Source organism: Tympanuchus pallidicinctus, unplaced genomic scaffold (assembly GCF_026119805.1).
Source record: "Tympanuchus pallidicinctus isolate F22 unplaced genomic scaffold, pur_lepc_1.0 scaffold3, whole genome shotgun sequence".
NCBI lineage: Eukaryota > Metazoa > Chordata > Aves > Galliformes > Phasianidae > Tympanuchus > Tympanuchus pallidicinctus.
This window is the reverse complement of record NW_026294747.1, coordinates 79013505-79030461: the sequence shown is the minus strand read 5'-3', so window position 1 is coordinate 79030461 and position 16957 is coordinate 79013505. Positions and strand designations below refer to the sequence as shown.

General features: G+C 41.9%; 1 protein-coding gene across 2 annotated transcripts in view; it reads right to left on the bottom strand.

Annotated features, from left to right (window-relative positions):
- Positions 1–15221, bottom strand: part of ITGA8 (integrin subunit alpha 8) — a 96943-nt gene extending 81722 nt beyond the window's left edge. The window contains exons 1-4 of one of the 2 annotated variants that reach the window (XM_052694981.1): positions 14855–15221; positions 14597–14721; positions 4361–4461; positions 1659–1782 (exon numbers count right to left, since the gene is read on the bottom strand). In XM_052694981.1, the coding sequence (XP_052550941.1) occupies positions 1659–1782; positions 4361–4461; positions 14597–14721; positions 14855–15024 (520 nt within the window). In that variant the 5' untranslated portion in view covers positions 15025–15221. The remainder of the gene's footprint in view (positions 1–1658; positions 1783–4360; positions 4462–14596; positions 14722–14854) is intronic. The other variant, XM_052694980.1, reaches the window with a different exon arrangement.
- Between the last annotated feature and the right edge of the window lie 1736 nt (positions 15222–16957).

The window sequence follows — 16957 nt, the reverse complement described above, 5'->3', positions numbered from 1 at the left end:
GTTTGTTCACGCAAGAACATCTTTCCCGTTTCTGTCCTCTTTTGTGTCTAAATTCTTTCATAATTGCACAAAGTGTGTTAACACCCATTTTAGAGCTTCCGTACGAGCACTGGAGTGCTGGAAGTCTGCAGGATGGGAAACTGATGCCAATGACCACTTGAAATTCCTCTCCAAATGGCATCAGCTTCTGGCACAGGTCCAGTAAGACATCAGAAATACATGAAGTAGATCTTGTGGGCAGCATTTCTTTTACAGCTTCAGCTACTTTCTGTATCTGTCCATTCAGAGATAAGGACTAGCAGATGAAAGAAACACTTGGCAGCACAGTTCAGCTTAGAGCTTTACTTCAGTTCATTTATGTGTGCAGGCCTTCTGGTAGACCACAAAAAACATTACTGGGCGACATTATCATGCATCTGTCAGGGTGTCAGGAAAATCCAGCTACATTATATGAATGCTGAATGTAGATCTTCACAGGAAAGAGATCTTTTAATTACGTGAAGTTGTTTATCTACTTTTCCTGTAACATGCCTAGCACTTTCTTGGCAAATAATACACAAAAGAATTGATACTAGGACCACAATTTCAGGTAGAGAAACAGTCATAAGGTGTATTTTGAAATCAGTTCATGTGCACCCGGCAATAGCAGGCTCTCTGTTCAATGGGTATCATGATAAGAAATGACGTACAGACTTCTGCTATTGGCTACCACTCACAACTTGAAAGAGCACCCTGTCTTCACTAACGTGAGCAGCACTGTAGCTCTGCTTTGGGGGTTTCCCAAGGAAGGGATAGGCATGCCCATCATATCATGCACACAGTACCTTCAGAAATGTTACTGAACAAACAGTTCTCTGATCTGTGAGTGCAGAAACTGCCATATGCCTAGCCCAGACAAGTCTGTAGATACCTCTTATTGATTTTAATAATCTGGAGCACTGAGGTAGTGAGAGTATTAAAAAAAAAATATCAGTATATTTTGTCTAGACAGAGAATGCCAAAAAGGATGAACAACTGATTTAATCTGATGTGTGGATTTTACTGCAGACTTCTAAGTAACAGAGCTTAATTCTAAACATGCATGCATTATTTTTTCCTATTCCTCAAGAAGAAAGGCCCATAGATTACTACTACAGTGGAATGAGGGGGTCATACTCAGAATAGCACAGGGAAAGGAGTGAACAGCAGTGACAATGTGTGTAGATTTCTTCCATGCTGGAAGTTCTTCATAAATGAACTATTGCGGGTGATACTGGTATGAATGGTGATAGAGGCCTGTGTGTTTCTGTGTGGGGTCTGGTCTTCTGATGGTGATCCTGTGATGAGAGATTTATACTCAGTATGAGCATGAGTAATAGTTTTAAAATGCTGTCTGGTTCTTATCTAGATCTGTTTGCTACATTTTAAAGCCATTTAAGTTGAACCAATTACATTGCATCACTACAACTGCATGAGCTTAATTTCCTTAATTTCTCCTCTTTCAATTATACAATAAAGCCTCCAATTTCAATCACACAATTTAACGCTGATTTCTTTTTAATCCTCATCCAATGCAATAATAACATACAATAACTTCCATTCAAACAAAACTGAAAGCAAGAGAACACTGAGCTCAGCATCAATTCTTCCAGCACAAGCTAATTTCTATTAATACTTACTGTTGCGACAAGGTGAGTATTCAGCATAGGCACTGAAGTTCTGAATTGCTACATAGCAGGTGCCAACGGGGTCCTTCTCTGGGCTGTCTTTAAGAGTCCTCCAATGATATAAGGGAGCACAAGCCTACCAAAACAGAAACCACATCACATGCATCACCTTTCTTAAACTAATGTACTTGACAAATGCACTTTTTAAATAAGCAGCTTACAAGGATTCCCTCTGGTATTGTATCATTCACGCAGGAATGGTCATAACATATTGATGAAAGAAAATGCAGGTCCTCTGGCTCTTAGAATACCATTATAACCTGAAAAACAGAGTCTGATCTTTTGCTTATAGCACTTAGCAGATGAAATCTGACTACAACTCATATTTAAGTGTATGTTACAAATACCCTCTAAGCGTACTTCACAAGTAATATGCTTGCTCTATAACTGCTCACTCCACAGGAATCAGTCCCTTAGATTAAGCTATGCATTGCATATATTTGGCTGAAGACACCCCTATTCTGTCCTGATACATCTTAAGGTAATGGTCGCTTCAGCAGAATTTATTTGATTTTCCTCTTCTGAACAGAAGATCTGTCAGAGTGTTGTGTCACATTGCCTGGCACAGCCATCAGGCTGTCTGCTGTCTTATGAACTCCTGCTTCCTAAACAACAATTGTCACCTCTACAGAGGCACTATGGCTGTAATACATTTGACAGTCCTTCAGTGAAAACTTTTTTTGCTAACTTAGTTTGGTTAGCAAACTAGTATTTCACCTTCTGTGTTCCAGTGGTGGTGTTACAAATGTGACAGCCCAAGGATAAAAGATATAGTAGCTGTGTAGAGAGAGAATCTTTTGAAAATAACTCATATACTTGTAAAAGCAAAAATCAAAAGCTGTCAGGTATGCAAGGAACTCTTTAGGAGTTCTTGTGCCCTCCTTTTTTCAATGGCAGGGGTGGTGGGGTGGAGATACTACCTCTCTCTACAGCCCTGCCTCTGTAAGATACAACCAAACCCTCCCGTCTCTCTTTTGCAATGAGAAGCCCTCTGGCAAGGCACTGTTATTTACATTACTGTATTGGCCTTATTTTTGCAATCAGTTCCAGCTGGATGAACCAATGTTTTAGAGCTTACTGGAACAGTCTGAGCTTCTGGAACACTGGGTTAAGGCCAGGGACTCTAAGACATGCCCCTGCCTAGGACAGCTTACAGAGTAAAACAGAGAGCAAAACCAGAGTGCAGCAAAGAGGAATTATGCATCCGATGAAGCAGAGGAACGTTTTGTGGCACTGAGCAAAATGGAGTGAAGAATCATATATAAACATAAATGATGACATAAGGAAATTTATGATTGGATTTTTAGCTTTAAAAAAAAAAAAAGCTTCTGCCACCTTGATAACAATTTATTTTTCTCCCTCTTTTAAGCACTGTAGACAAAAAAGAAAAATATCTAGCTTTTCTGTTTCAAACTTTATCCTGAGAAGAGTTATGAGAAGCAAAACTACGGTTGGTTAGTACCAATATAGTGATGAGGTCTTCTGCTCATGTGATAAAGATTCAACAAATGGTAACTAAGTAGTACTCTGTTTTGGTTTGTGAACTACTTTCAGCAGAGTACACAAAGGGAAAAATCTTCAGCTGCTTCTATGGCTTTTACATTGACAACTTAGAAAGATGATATTCTTACAAATACTTTCTTTGTGTAACTAGCTTTTAAATGGATAGTGCACGTATAAAACGATGGTACATGAAGGCATGGAACACAAAGTTTGAGAGCTGTGGTAACACTGACACAAGTGATGGAGTTAACAGTACATGCTAGCTCTGTAACAGAACAGAGTGATGCTTTATTCATTACCTGCTTTATGTCAAAATCCTTCTCCAGATTAATAACCCCAAGGAATGCTATTTCAGGGAAAGCACTTCCTTTAGATATTTCTTCCCTTGTAAATACTTTTTAACTAAGAATTGAAAGTTATAAGCAAATCTCAACACACAAGTTACTGCTCTGCAGTTGTAAAAATTATAACATTATCAAACAATTTCTTAATAACAAAACGATTTCAGCAGTATTCCCAGTGTAAACTAAATTGCAAACAGAAAGCCTGGGTGTAAGCAAAATCACCACTGCCTTACTAAGCAATAAAACTGCTCACTCCACGCCAGGCTCCTCTACCAGCAGAGAAAATGCTCAGCAAAACTGGAATACAGACACTGCACTTGGAAAGCCAACCAGACTTGGAGCTTTTATACCCTTACTTTTTGTAGCTCTTTTCTACCCTATGCCACAGCTGTTTGAAACAATTTAAACATGACAAAATAGGTCACTTACTGATCTTAAAAGATTTCTGGATTTCTCTACATTCTACATTTAATATCCTTCATAAAGCTTCATATTTAAAACATTTTTAACCATATATCTTTCATATAATTACCGTGTCTCAAAATTAGGTTCATTATTTGCTTTAAAAAAAATTATCATTTGGTTCCATAGCTAATATAGCATTCTCCTGTTTTGACATGGCAGCAGTATCCTCAAGTTATCAGTTCAACCTGATTCTACAGACTGATTTTTTCAAGTTATATACATAATCTGCTTTATAAATTATGCATAATCATAGACTTTCTTCTTCCATCTATCTATTAAAGATACATGTTTGAGAAAAGGTAAACATTATCTCCAAATTAATACCAAATACATAAGACTTACCACGACTTTTTCTTTATGAGCTTTGACTGTTGCCCCAAACCACTGATTTGTCTTAAACTCAATTGGTTCCCTGGTGCCATTGACCTTAATTTTCCTGTTGTCTGACAAAGAAAGGAGAATTAAGTTGACAGCTTATTTTAAGAAGTATTATATCTGTGAATTACAGATACAAGTGAACAGACCAAGAGATATATTAATTGCATCATATTTACCGTCATCATCCTACCAGTTTAATATAGGGGTGTTCTACTAACATTTAAGCTTCTCATTGGTCAAAGGAAAATGACTCTTTTATATGCGAAATTCACATGTGAAAATTCGGAATAATTACACTTAAAGTTCAGAAAACCAACATAAGATGAAAGTTCATATTCTGTATCCTCTCCTCCCCTCCTCCTTCCTCTCAAAGAAGGAAGGAAAAGAAAGAGAGAAAGACAGAGACGGAATGGAAAGCTGCCTCGGAATTTATGATTGATGAACAGAAATACACAAAAGTCCCTAAGAACTTCTCATAGGTGGTACAAATTCTGGAAAAAAAAAAGTCCATGTTCTGTAATTAGTTTTTGTCAAGCAAATGAAATTTCTCAGCATGTATATTCAAGACCCAACACGGCAGACAGCAAAGGACTTAGTTCTTAACAGAATTACATGTGTACATACTGTCACAAGAGACAGCTTCTTAATGTTGCTTTATATACACTCTTGCAGATGTCAGCATAAGAGAAGCCATCTGGGCGTAGACTCAAGCCAATTATAATGCGTTTCAGGTTTTAATAAAAAGCAGACATCCCTTCCTTTCACCCTTAGTTCTCCAAAGTGAACTGATTTCCCATATGTTCATGAGCTATTCTCTTCCCTTACCAGTCATTCCTAATGAACTTCTCAATCTATACATAAGCAGGACATTACTCCTTTCCCCTGCATTCCCTTCTGCTTGTTTCTGGTTCCTATCAAGAAGGATTGCACAAGAATCAATTCTCTTTATTCTCTCTAAGTGAAAATAAAATTGTATACTGTCTACCTTGGAACACAGGGGAAAAAAAAGTAATGTTATTACATTGTATAGATTTATATATATATATTTTACAAACAGAGGGAAAATGCAGCTGATATAACTGCCCCTTTTCAAAAGCCAATGCTTCCTGCTATTCGGCCAGCCAGCACAGAGGAGATACCTGAATCCTTTTCATGGATGTTGGGTCACCGATTACCTCAGCCTGCGATAACCTCACAAATGCTACAGATAGAAACATTAAGAAAAACCCTTTTTTGGTGAAAAAGGAGATCTCACTGCTGTATTTTTCTAATAGCGACAAGAAAGCCAAATGAGAAGGGATCTGTACAGGTTTGAAAAGACTGAGAAAGTGCCTCCCTTCATAGAAATAATCGTTTCAGTACCATGAAACTGCAGAAGCTAATAAGGAAATCCATGCTCAAAGCACTCATAGGAAATAGACAAATTTCAGCAATATTTAGATCTTCAAAATTCAAAAAGAATAACTTTCAATAACCCCACAACTACTGACTTTTAAAATTCATTTCACTTACTTTAGATCTAAACTGAAGAGTGTGGCAGTCAGCAACTTTGACACCGTGTTGTGGGAGCTGCCTGCTTTCACCTGGCTTTTGGCAAGACCACTTTTCATTACTTTTCCCAGAGAGGACCCTCAACACCAGTTGCAATCTTAAAAAGACCTTGACTGCCTACTGGCAAAATATACTCAAATTTGAGAAAAGATTACATTTTAAAACTGGAAAACTGTTTGTGGAATTTATAGAAATCATGACAGAATTTACCAGTAAATCTGCAAGAACTGTAGTCTCCCATAGGGGCATAAGGTGCACTACGAGCCCCTCATCATGTAGTATGGGATTTTTATTATAAAAGAATTAGCAAAACATTACACAGTCAAATTACTAAATAGGTAGCTTGTCCCCCTGAAGAGATAAATGTCTTTTCACAGAAACTCTTTAATCACATTTGTTCAGGACTCTCACTGGAGCTATGAAATCATCTGCCCACTTCCCAAGGTTGTGCTTTAGAATACAGTTTAGTCTATATATAAGAAACAAACAGTATTTCAGATTGTTATAAAATATCAATGAAATATCACTTCCCTGTCTTTATCAAAATGAAGCTATAAGCACAACTAGCCTATGTGACTACATATGGACTGCTATTACTGTGCACTGTCTGCACTGAATTAGACAGCAAGGGTCTGAGTGAGGATACTCATTAATGCCCTAAGCCAGTCGCAATGTAAACCTTCATGGCATGACCTGCTGCACAGTTTTCATCCAAAAACACATCTGGGAAGGCCAGATGAACCATGGCCTAAAAAGAACCTTCTTGCATTTTTATCTGACTACAGAGAACCAAGGATGACAGGCATGGAGCAGCTAGGCTCACATAAAAATTACTTGTTTGTCAGATAAATCACACTCCGATTTTCAGAAAACAAGGAAGTTATTTCTGTCTTTGGCGTCCCTCAGAATAGTGCTACCTAAGTGCTTCAAAAAGTAACGTCTGTATCCTGACAATACCATTACACGACATTAAAATTTCCCTTGGTGTTATTTATGAAGATCTGAGGCTTGCATGCTGTCTCTACAGCTATACTTCTGCAAGCAACAAAAGCTTGGCTTGCAGTCTGGTTGCACACAGATGTCATCGTCTCTTCTGGAGGATCACGTCTGGCCCCTTTAAGAACTGAGAGCAGGCTATCTTGTATCCTGATACGCCATGCCAACACAAGGAGAGCTGGGCTACAGGGCAGCAGCTGGGCCAGGCACACGGCGCTCAGACCTGTATGCAGCACTGCCCAGCAGTGCTTGAGCCCCAGCTGGATCACCTCAGAGCCAACCCAGGAGCTGTTCCAGATGGTCAGCAGCTGGATGACTCGCAGACTTGGCTTAAAAGACAGCCCTGGAGTCACTCCCGTTGCACTGGCTAAGACAGTACTGCAGGGTAAGGACCAGACGATCAAGAGTAAACAAGAACAGTAATGTCTGAATTTAGATTTAGGTGCAAAGATGAAATTCAACATTTTAGCAACCCTAAATAATCTCATTTTTTGCTGCAGGAGCCAAAATTCCCTTGCACTGGTGTTACCTTGAAGTCCAGCTTAAGGAGCACTACTGCAGACAGTAAAACAAGGTTCTCAAAATCAGTGTTCATTTTCTCTACTGTTTTGGACTTGAGCTACTGGAGCTACCAAAGGGAAGGAGGCCCCTGTAGTATATGGGCAAGTAGAAAAAATTGAATCCAGACAGCAAAAAAGCAAACCTATGTAAGAACAACAGTACAGAGATTCATTTCCAGGAACTGAAGCCTGAACCCGGAATAAACGTAAATGCTTATCCGTCATTTGCACATGACTGAATTTGGCACTTTTTATGGGACTTGGTCTCCTCTCAGCCACTAAGTAAGCACATTATAAGCTCTCCTCACAGACACCCACGCACTGCTCTTGTAAATATTTCTTTGTTGTATTAATCAGATACTACAAAACAATTAGAAATCAAGGAGAAATACTTATTTGCAGACACTGATAGTGGCTCACTGCATCTCAGTTATTGAAAACTAAAAGTAAAAAGTCAGCATCCTCTGTAATTAGAAAATACTCAAACAAACAAAAGCAAAACCTAATCCAGGTATACGATAGACATGTAACTCTCTCAGGTCAGTTCTCATGCATGAGAAACTTTGAAAAGTATTATTTTCACTACCTCTTGTGTGCAAGTTTGCATGTATGTACTGGAATGGGTAAACACAGACAAATACTCAACAGGCACCTGCTGAAGTCTCTGTTGACTAACCTGTGCCTACTCAAACTGCAGCCAGGATGGCAAACCCCTTTTCAATATCAGTTTTGATACATGAATGTATGTAAGCATAGCCACATGCATAAATAAATATATGAAATATAAAACCTAATATATACATGTATGACACATTCATGTATACATGCAGAGCGAAGCTGAAAAGTCAGCTCAATCTATGCAATTTTTCAATATAAGTATATAAACATAACAAATATTTTTACGAATATGTACAGGTCAAGGAAATCAAATATCTCCCTCACAAGAGGAGAGCACTTGGAATACTATGTACAGCTTTGAGGTACCTGCACAAGACTTACAGCTGAAGAAGAAAGCAAAGGAGGATCCGAGAGTCATGAGCCACTACAACAGCTTACTCAGAGAGGCTGTCATGTCTCCATACTTTGGCAGAACATGGCTACACAAGGCTCCAAGCAACCTATTTTATCTTTGAACTCTAAAGCCCTGCTGCACTGATGGGGTCATGTCTTGTAGGTAGAGAGAGAGAGAGAGAAAGGAGTCTGTACAGGCACAGAGAATCCCATACTCTAGAATCAAGGCAGAAAAAGACATGACAGTGATTCCTTTTGATATCATCACCATTACAGTTGGTGTTACAGCTAAAAAGATGATTGTGGTGAAAATGGGAAAAGAAACAAACAGGGAAGAAATACGCACCTATATCCAAAGATCTAAGTTCACGGGAAAGACTTCACAGAAGAGGAATCTCCAGAAAGAGACCCTGCCCCAGTGGCAGTCAGCCCTTAAATGAGGTCTAGGAGAGGTGCAGCCAGGCTCCATCCCTTCTGGTCACTCAGCTGAATTGCCTTCACCTGTGCTCCCATGGCTGACTCTGCCTTTGCCTCAGGTGATCAATCAGTGTTTCAGGCCGTCACTCAGCAGTTTCCATGCAACCACCATTAAAAATTCAAATGATAGCACCCACTGCTAACCACAGTAATATCCACAGGGCTGTTGAAATGTCATCTTTAGCAGGGAAGCAGAATACAAAAGCAAGACTAAAGACAAGCAAGTTGCCTTCATTGTTATCACTATAGAAAAAAGACAAAAAAAAGTGCTTTGACACAGTAAGGACATGAAAAATCCATACACGATGAGGAGAGCCGTCTCTGTTTTTGTATTTATCTGATTCCGCAAACATCTATTTTATTTCTGGTTATGTATCATGCCTTAGATTCTGCTCATATGAATTACTTTAATTTGATAGATCATATCTAAAGAGCTTTATTTGGACTTTCATTCCATGAATCAAGAAAAAAAAATAAAAATCATCAAAACCAACAGGATTTTTTGCCTGAGTACAATCTGATCAAAAACAAATCAAGACCTCAGGGCATGAACTAACACAGTTAAGGGTATTTTTTCCCTTCTTTAGATAATGCTGAGATTTATAGAATAAACTGACAAGGGTCCATTATAAATCAGAATGCTACAAGTCAACCATGAGGCTCCAGATAAGGTCTTTCTGGCATATCCACTGAAATGTGTCAGCATTTAGAAGTGCAACAAAATTCTCCCTCAGCATTTTCTCTTGAGATGTAAAGTTTCTTTTACAACAGGATTCTAACTTCTCCTCAGAATCTTACCAACTTTACAGCCAATGATTTCCTCATGTAACTAAATCTCTTGAGTCTCACAATACATCCTTTCCTTACAAAGTACCTGGGTTCTGTTACCATCAGCTCAACTGCTGGCCAAATTAGCTCATGATTTTAATCAACTGCACATTTGGCTGTGACTGACCTACATTCCCCTTACCTGTTCTTCTTCAGAGTCTGTCCAAATTCTCTCCTGTTAGTTTAGAAAATATAACTTATTTTTCTAAAACTGGTGAAGATGACTGACAGCAAATGCAGCACTATAGTGAGCCCTGGAGACTTATGGCAAGTGTTTAAAATTCTGCCCTTGGAGCTAATTTAAAACATGAGTACTTGTTCCAGTTTGTTTAGTACTACCATTAAAAACAACCATTAAAATGAGTTCCTGAAATATGAAGTATGAATTTTTTAACAGCTCTCAAACGCAACAGTGTACTTCAGGAGGCATTAAAGTTTGCTCCTGGCTGCAAGATGCTTTGAGTACTTTAGAAGTTCCCCAGTTAATCAAACAGGGAGAGCTTTTTCCGTATTGCTCTCCTGCTACCTCTTCTGGCAGCCTTAAGGAAAAACATCCACATTAAACACGAGGACTATCAGAGTTGCACCTCAGCGCTAAGCAGAAATGGTCATGGTAAAACTCTTTTCATAACGGTGAAACTGAAAAGCAGAAGTTAGTTCCATGTAGATAAGAGAGGAAGTCCAGATCATATCTCCTCATTATAATCCCGATGCTTGTTGCCCTGTCTTCTCATCAAGTTTCAAAGAGTATCTCTGCCTTCCACTGCAGTGTAGTAGGACAGTTTTATGGAGCAGAGAAACAAGGAAGAGTCCCTGCCCTTCAGTCCATATTTCCTGGAGTAAGGGAATATTAAAAGCTATTCCATTATACTTTACATCAGTCCCTTGCTGCAAAGAAATTGGTTAAAGTACCAGCTGTGTTGTAAGGCGCAGTGCTTTCAGCTTCCTCCCAGCCTTGGCTCCAGCACCGAGGTTTTGGGAGCTTTGGGGAGAGTCAGAGAGTCAGTGCTGCATTAGCAGAAGAAACACAGTTTCTGTTAAAGCCCCTTCTTGGCTGCAGGCCACATCACTGGTCCACTCATAGGCAATGCCCTGCTACATGACTTGCATATGGATGGATGGACTCAATTCCCAATGCATGTCAAAATTTTGTCTTCCTTCTTCCTCTGCCCCCTGGCAGAAACAATCTATTACATCAAGAGGACTAACTACTGACGTAAATTTGCAAGTAGATACCCTCAGTGCTTTGGAAATGTCTGGACTGAATACTCTGAAGAACAAATACAGTGACCTGAGGAGATCAGTGACATTCTGGGAGAATTCCCAGTAGAACAATATCAGTTCAGGCACGAGCTGCAGATGGTCCTGAACCTCTGCTAAGTCTGCCATCTTCTCATCAGAGTAGTTTAGTCCACAAACACATCCATATTAGCACAAGCAGCTGCTCCTAGCACTCAGACCAGCTTATGCATCCTACCATACCAATGGTGCCACAGAGATGATTTCAGGAACAGTCTTGAGTATCAGTGCTAGCAGTAGGGAACCTTGTTTGTGTTTGACTGCTAGAACACAGCACTACGAAGTAAAGACAAAGTGTTAAAAGTGTTTGCATACCCTTCATGGGTAATCGACTAAATATTGTGTGTTCCTGTTAGGTATACATTAGCATCCAACACAATGCCTAATTCCTCATGCAGTCTTAGTTTCTGAGATGAAAAGGGTGAGAGAACTTCACAAGCCACAGAGATTTGTCTCTTCTTGTTTAAGGTCTAAAGGAGACAAAACATAAAGTTTAGTCTCCAGAGTGGTGACAGTGAGACTGGAGGCACCTTGCCAGTGACTGAGTGCAGCTCCTGCAGTGTCAGATCTCTGCTCCACGGGGAAAACCTGAAGTTGTCTTACACCAGTGTTGGGATGGCAGGTCCAGTGGTGCTTCACACCTCTATTCTCCCTTCAGGGCTCCATGGTACAGAAGATAAAAAATAGCTTTCTTTAAAGTAAAACTTGTAATTATCTTCAAAAGAGGAAGATATTATTCAGAAGAAAGTAAAGTTGAAACATTACAGACTACAGAACCCATCTTGTCTCAGTGCTTACCATCCTAGTATTAACATAGGTAGCCTCAGTTTTCCACAAAGGTGTCTATGAAGCACTCAGTTCCTTCAAATCACTCTCTGAAAGAAAAAATCTTTCCTCTGTCTAAAGTGATATATACATTCATTCGATAAACATCTTGGTATCAGTAAAAAAAAAAGGGGGGAAATATAAATTAGTACAAAGCAACCCCACACCTGTATTGCCTTGATATTAGGAAGTGGCTGGAAACTCAACTGAAGTCACTGCAGAAAATTAGTCACTGCCATCACTTCTTAAATTTAGAAGGAACAGGATATTGATAGCTCTAGGACAAACAATATCAACACATTTGCAAATGATGGAAACCTTTAAATTAGGTCCACTTTCCTTCTGGAAACTGTGAAATAATCCGTACAGTTACATAAGAGATTCATTAGTTAGGTGCCCACTTACAGACCTGTTTCCATCAGCCAGACATTGGCCCTATGACATCACAGGATGACTTGCAATGACTGCACACTCCAGCACCTGCAGTCGGCAGCAGAGATGCTCTGCTTGTGATTTCCAGCCCTGATGCAATCAAAAAGACTACTACATTTTTGGTAGAAGTGTCCTCATTCATCCAATGAACATTCCTGTTTCTGAAGTCTGATGGTTGCGGTTGGCAGGAAAAAGTCCAAATATCACCCAAGCGCATTGTATGCTCCCTCACTGGGTGAGCATAACTTTGCAGAGCTCTCCTACATTTGTGTGTCCAGTCCTCAGACATAGAAGACATCAAAAACCTTCATGCTCATATTTGAGTTGTGATATTAAGTTAGTGGTTTTCAATCATCTACATTTGTTGATCTCTTGAATTTTTTGGTTATAGTAGAAATTTCAGTTTCGGTGACTGCAGAAATGTCATGCATCTACATCGGGCTATAGATTGCACAAACCTACTTTTCTTTAACAAATTCCTTAGAAGTCCTCTATTGAACTCTTGTGGTGAACAGTACTGATTTAATAGTGTTTTTTTTTTTAATAGCTTGTGCTGTTTTTTAAGTGTTACATTACACTCGCCCTTTCTTTCCAGCTCCCCTCAAGTTTTACTTCTGATGTTAATTAAAAATGCTGTCAGTGATTCAGTTTTATTTCTTTTGCTATGCCTGGTGAATCTAACTGAAAGAGCTGACACCGTTTGGTTAGATTCAAGAAAACAGTACTTAAACAAGGAAACTTTGTAAAAAAATACATCAGAATGAGACTTTCCAGCCTTGAAGCATCCTATGTACATTTCCTGTTTCAGGAAACCTTCACCACACCCTTTCAAGACTATGAGGCTTGAAGCACTCATCCGTGAAGTTAAAGACCTAGAGCTGAACGCTCAGTCTTTTAACAATTAGTTGCAGTTGTCGCTTTGGCAGAAAGGATTGTCTTCTGGTTAAGGCACTGAGGAAGATGAAAAAGTCAGGTGCCCATCCAGAGATACAAAATGCCTCAGGTAGCCTGAGGAAACAATGCTTTGGAGATGCTGAGCTCTCTGCCCTCTCTGGACAATCATGTGGTACAGCACAAAGCCATGTGGCTCTTCCTGGGGAGCTGGGCTAGATGACCTTTAAGGGTCCTTTACTCTAACCATTCTATGATTCTGAGATGCTAACTCAAACTGCTAGTGTCTCTATTCAAACACAACATCTGCAAATAAGAGTATGGAGTTGCCAGAAGCCTCTTCGGTGAACTTTTCTGGAGTTTCCCACAGGAAAGCCAGATGTCATTCTGCTTTTCATCACCAGATTTTCATTCATTTTTCAAAACTCCCCTTTAAAAAGCAATGGGATTTTCACTTGTTCTGACAGTTTCCTATTCAAATGAGTAATTTGTGTAGATAACATATTCATCTTCTGGTGCATGAACTATCTACCCATTAGATGGAAAGAAAGGAATATTTGCTCTACTAATTTTATTAATATTACAATAAAGATATGGAAGGCATTCTATGTCCATGCATTCCCATTTACTCATGAGTTATGACCTACATCATATTACACACCCAAGTAGCCACATGCACATCTAATACCGCATCCAGAGCAGGAGCCCGGGGTGTGTTTGGAAGAATGTCCAGACGTGAGGGGAGTCCTGAGTGGGGGGTGTAGTGACAAACACAGCCCTGGGACGTGTGGCTGGCTGGGGGTAAAACGGGTGAAGGACAGTATTTACTTGCTGCACTTAAGCTCTTCTAATTTAATTTGTGCTCTTAGAAAAAGGCTGAAGTGTATTGTGTTTACATTTAAGTGCACCATAAACGCTAAGATTAAATATAACCTAAAGAATCATAACTTTTGTTTAACAGCTAAACTGTCAAACTTTGCCTAAATGAAACCAATCCATTTTTACGTCCCTGGGAACACTCAGCTTAAATTACTTTCAAGACCTATAAAGAGACAACAGAAAACATAAACAGCCTGACTTGCTTAAAACGTGTGTTCTCCCTAATTAAATAGGAAACATCTGTCTTGGGATTCTGGAAGTGGCTACGATCTACCCACACCGAGCCTGCATCCAGCCCGAGCTGCTCTAGAGGAGAACCCTCGCTGTCCGCGAGGAGCTGAGCAAGCAGCGGCTCCCGGATCGCTCCATCCGTCCCAGCCACGCGCTGCCTACGCGAGCAGCGGTCCGAGCGGCCGCGCGATGCCCGCCCCCAGCCCCGCAGAGCACTTACTGGTGTTATCGAAGGGGATCTGCCTGCAGCGCGCGGCCGGCCAGCCGCAGTGGTACACCGCTCCTCCTTCCACGATGTCCGGCTGCGTGGTGTTGGCTCGCGGAGCTCCCACCAGGACGCTGACCCTGCGGAGCACGCTCGCGAGTCACCGGCGGAGCGGGGGGCTCGGCGCCGACGCGGGGCCGGGGGCTGTCACCCCGCCGCCCCCGCCCCGTGACTCGCCCCCGCAGCCCGCCCGCCGCCAGCACCGGCACTCACGTGCTGGGGTCGGGGATGTAGAAGTCCACCGAGTACCCGAAGTAGCTGCCGGGCGGCCCGCTGTACACCGTCAGCTTCTCCTCGTCCAGGTTGAAGGCCGACGCCGGCGCGCAGAGCAGGGCTGACAGGAGGAGCAGCGGGCGCGGCGGCTGCCGGCGCGGCATCCTCATCCCCTGTGCGGCTCGCCTCTGCCGGGAGCAACGCCGGAGCGGAGCGGTGCAGCGCTGAGCTGCCTGCGGCGGGGCGGGCGGCTGGAGGGCGGTTCGGCCCCGCTCACCCCGCGGAGAGCCGCCCTCCGGCGCCCCCTGGCGGCCCTCAGAAAGCAAGGGAGGGAGAGCTGGAGGTGAGGCCGCGCCTCGGTGCCTCGTCGGAGCAGTCCGGCGTCTGCACTGCTACGTTGCGGCCCGCGGTGCTCTCGTAACTTTCCCCCTTAGCTCTGCCCAGCCGTCACCCTGCATGCGCAGCCACTCCGTGGCGGAGCTAAGGCTGATGGTTTCCACATGAACGTCCCTCCTCTTCCAGTATGGTCAGGAGTTTGAACTGAAGGGTCCGATAATTGAACGGTGCCCTTTAGGCAGCTGGAATACATGGAAAAAAAAAGTAGACCTTCATCAGACTATTAAGCAACTGCCAATGTGGGCATTCATATTAAAAAAATAAAAAATAAATAAATAAATAAAAATGTGCAAGAAACCCAGATCTCTTACCACATGGCAGATGTAAACACAATCCCACCCTTCAGAACGCATCAGTATACCCGAATGGCTCATCTTACCATAGAATAATAGAATCATAGAACAATGTGATTTGGAAGGGGTGTGAAACATCACCAGTCCCACCCCTGTGCCATGGGCAGGCCTTCTCCCCACTAGATCAGGCTGCCCAGGGCCACATCGTTGAGCACCTCCAGGGATGGGGCACCCAGAGATTCTTGGGACAGCAGTGCCAGTGCCTCACCACCCTGAGTAAAGAATTTTCACCTAACATCTAACCTAAATCTTCCCTCTTTTAAACCATTATCCCTTCCGCCATCAATAGTTGAAAGTCCATCTTTCTTATAGGCTCCTCTTAAATATTGAAAGGCTGCAGAGGGTTCTCCCCAGAGCCTTCTCTTCTAGAGGCTGAATACTCCAGTTCCATTAGCCTTTCTTAATAGGAGAGTGATCCAGCCCTCTGAGCATCCTCATGGCTTCCTCTGGACTCACTCCAACATTTCCACATCTTTCTTGTTCTGGGGGTCCCAGAGCTGCCTGCAGTGCTCCAGATGGTGTATGCAGAGGTGGAGCAGGACAGTGAGAAGCACCTCCCTCTCATGACTGGCCACACTTCTTTTGAAGAAACCCAGGACATAGTTGACTTTCTGGGATGCAAGTGTGTATGCTGACTTATGTCCAATTTCTCATCCACCAGAAATCCCAAATCCCTGGGATTACCCCAGCTCAGATGCAGCAACCTGTGGGTGGACTTATTGAGCTTCATGAGGCTGGACGGGCCTACCTGTCGTCTGTTCAGGTTCCTCTGGATGGTGTTCCTTTCTTCTCTCATGACCGCACTGCAGTGTGGTGGCATCCGCAAAATTCCTGATGGTGCCTTTGATCCCACTGTCTATGTCATTAAAAAAGATGTCGAACTGCATCGGTCCCAACCCAGACCCCTGAGACATACCACTGGCCAGCTGACTCCGAGCTGTTCAGCTCATCTTTCTGGATGTGGTCATCACTAGCTGCTAGGAATTTCCTAAGTGTCTCTGTTGGTGCTTGCCTGGTTTTGCCATGAAAACCTTGCTCAGCTGAAGGGAGGACTTTGTACCGGCACAGAGGGCTGTGCTGCTGGGGGCCCACACCAAAGCTCTGTGCAAGAGAGGCACCATGCCTCTATTCTCATAGAAACAGTCAACACTACATTGCTGAAAGTTGCACTAAATTGAGCTTTTAGAAAGCTTCTCTAGCAATTTATTCATAAAGGTAACTAAAAACAATGAGGCTGTAGTGCCCATTTTGAATCGTTTTGCCCCAGCAAGCCTCACAGCAGTATTGTAGCTGTTTTATTAAGGACATATGGTCTGATTTTTGGGTGTTTCTATGTGGAGCCAGGAGTTGGAGA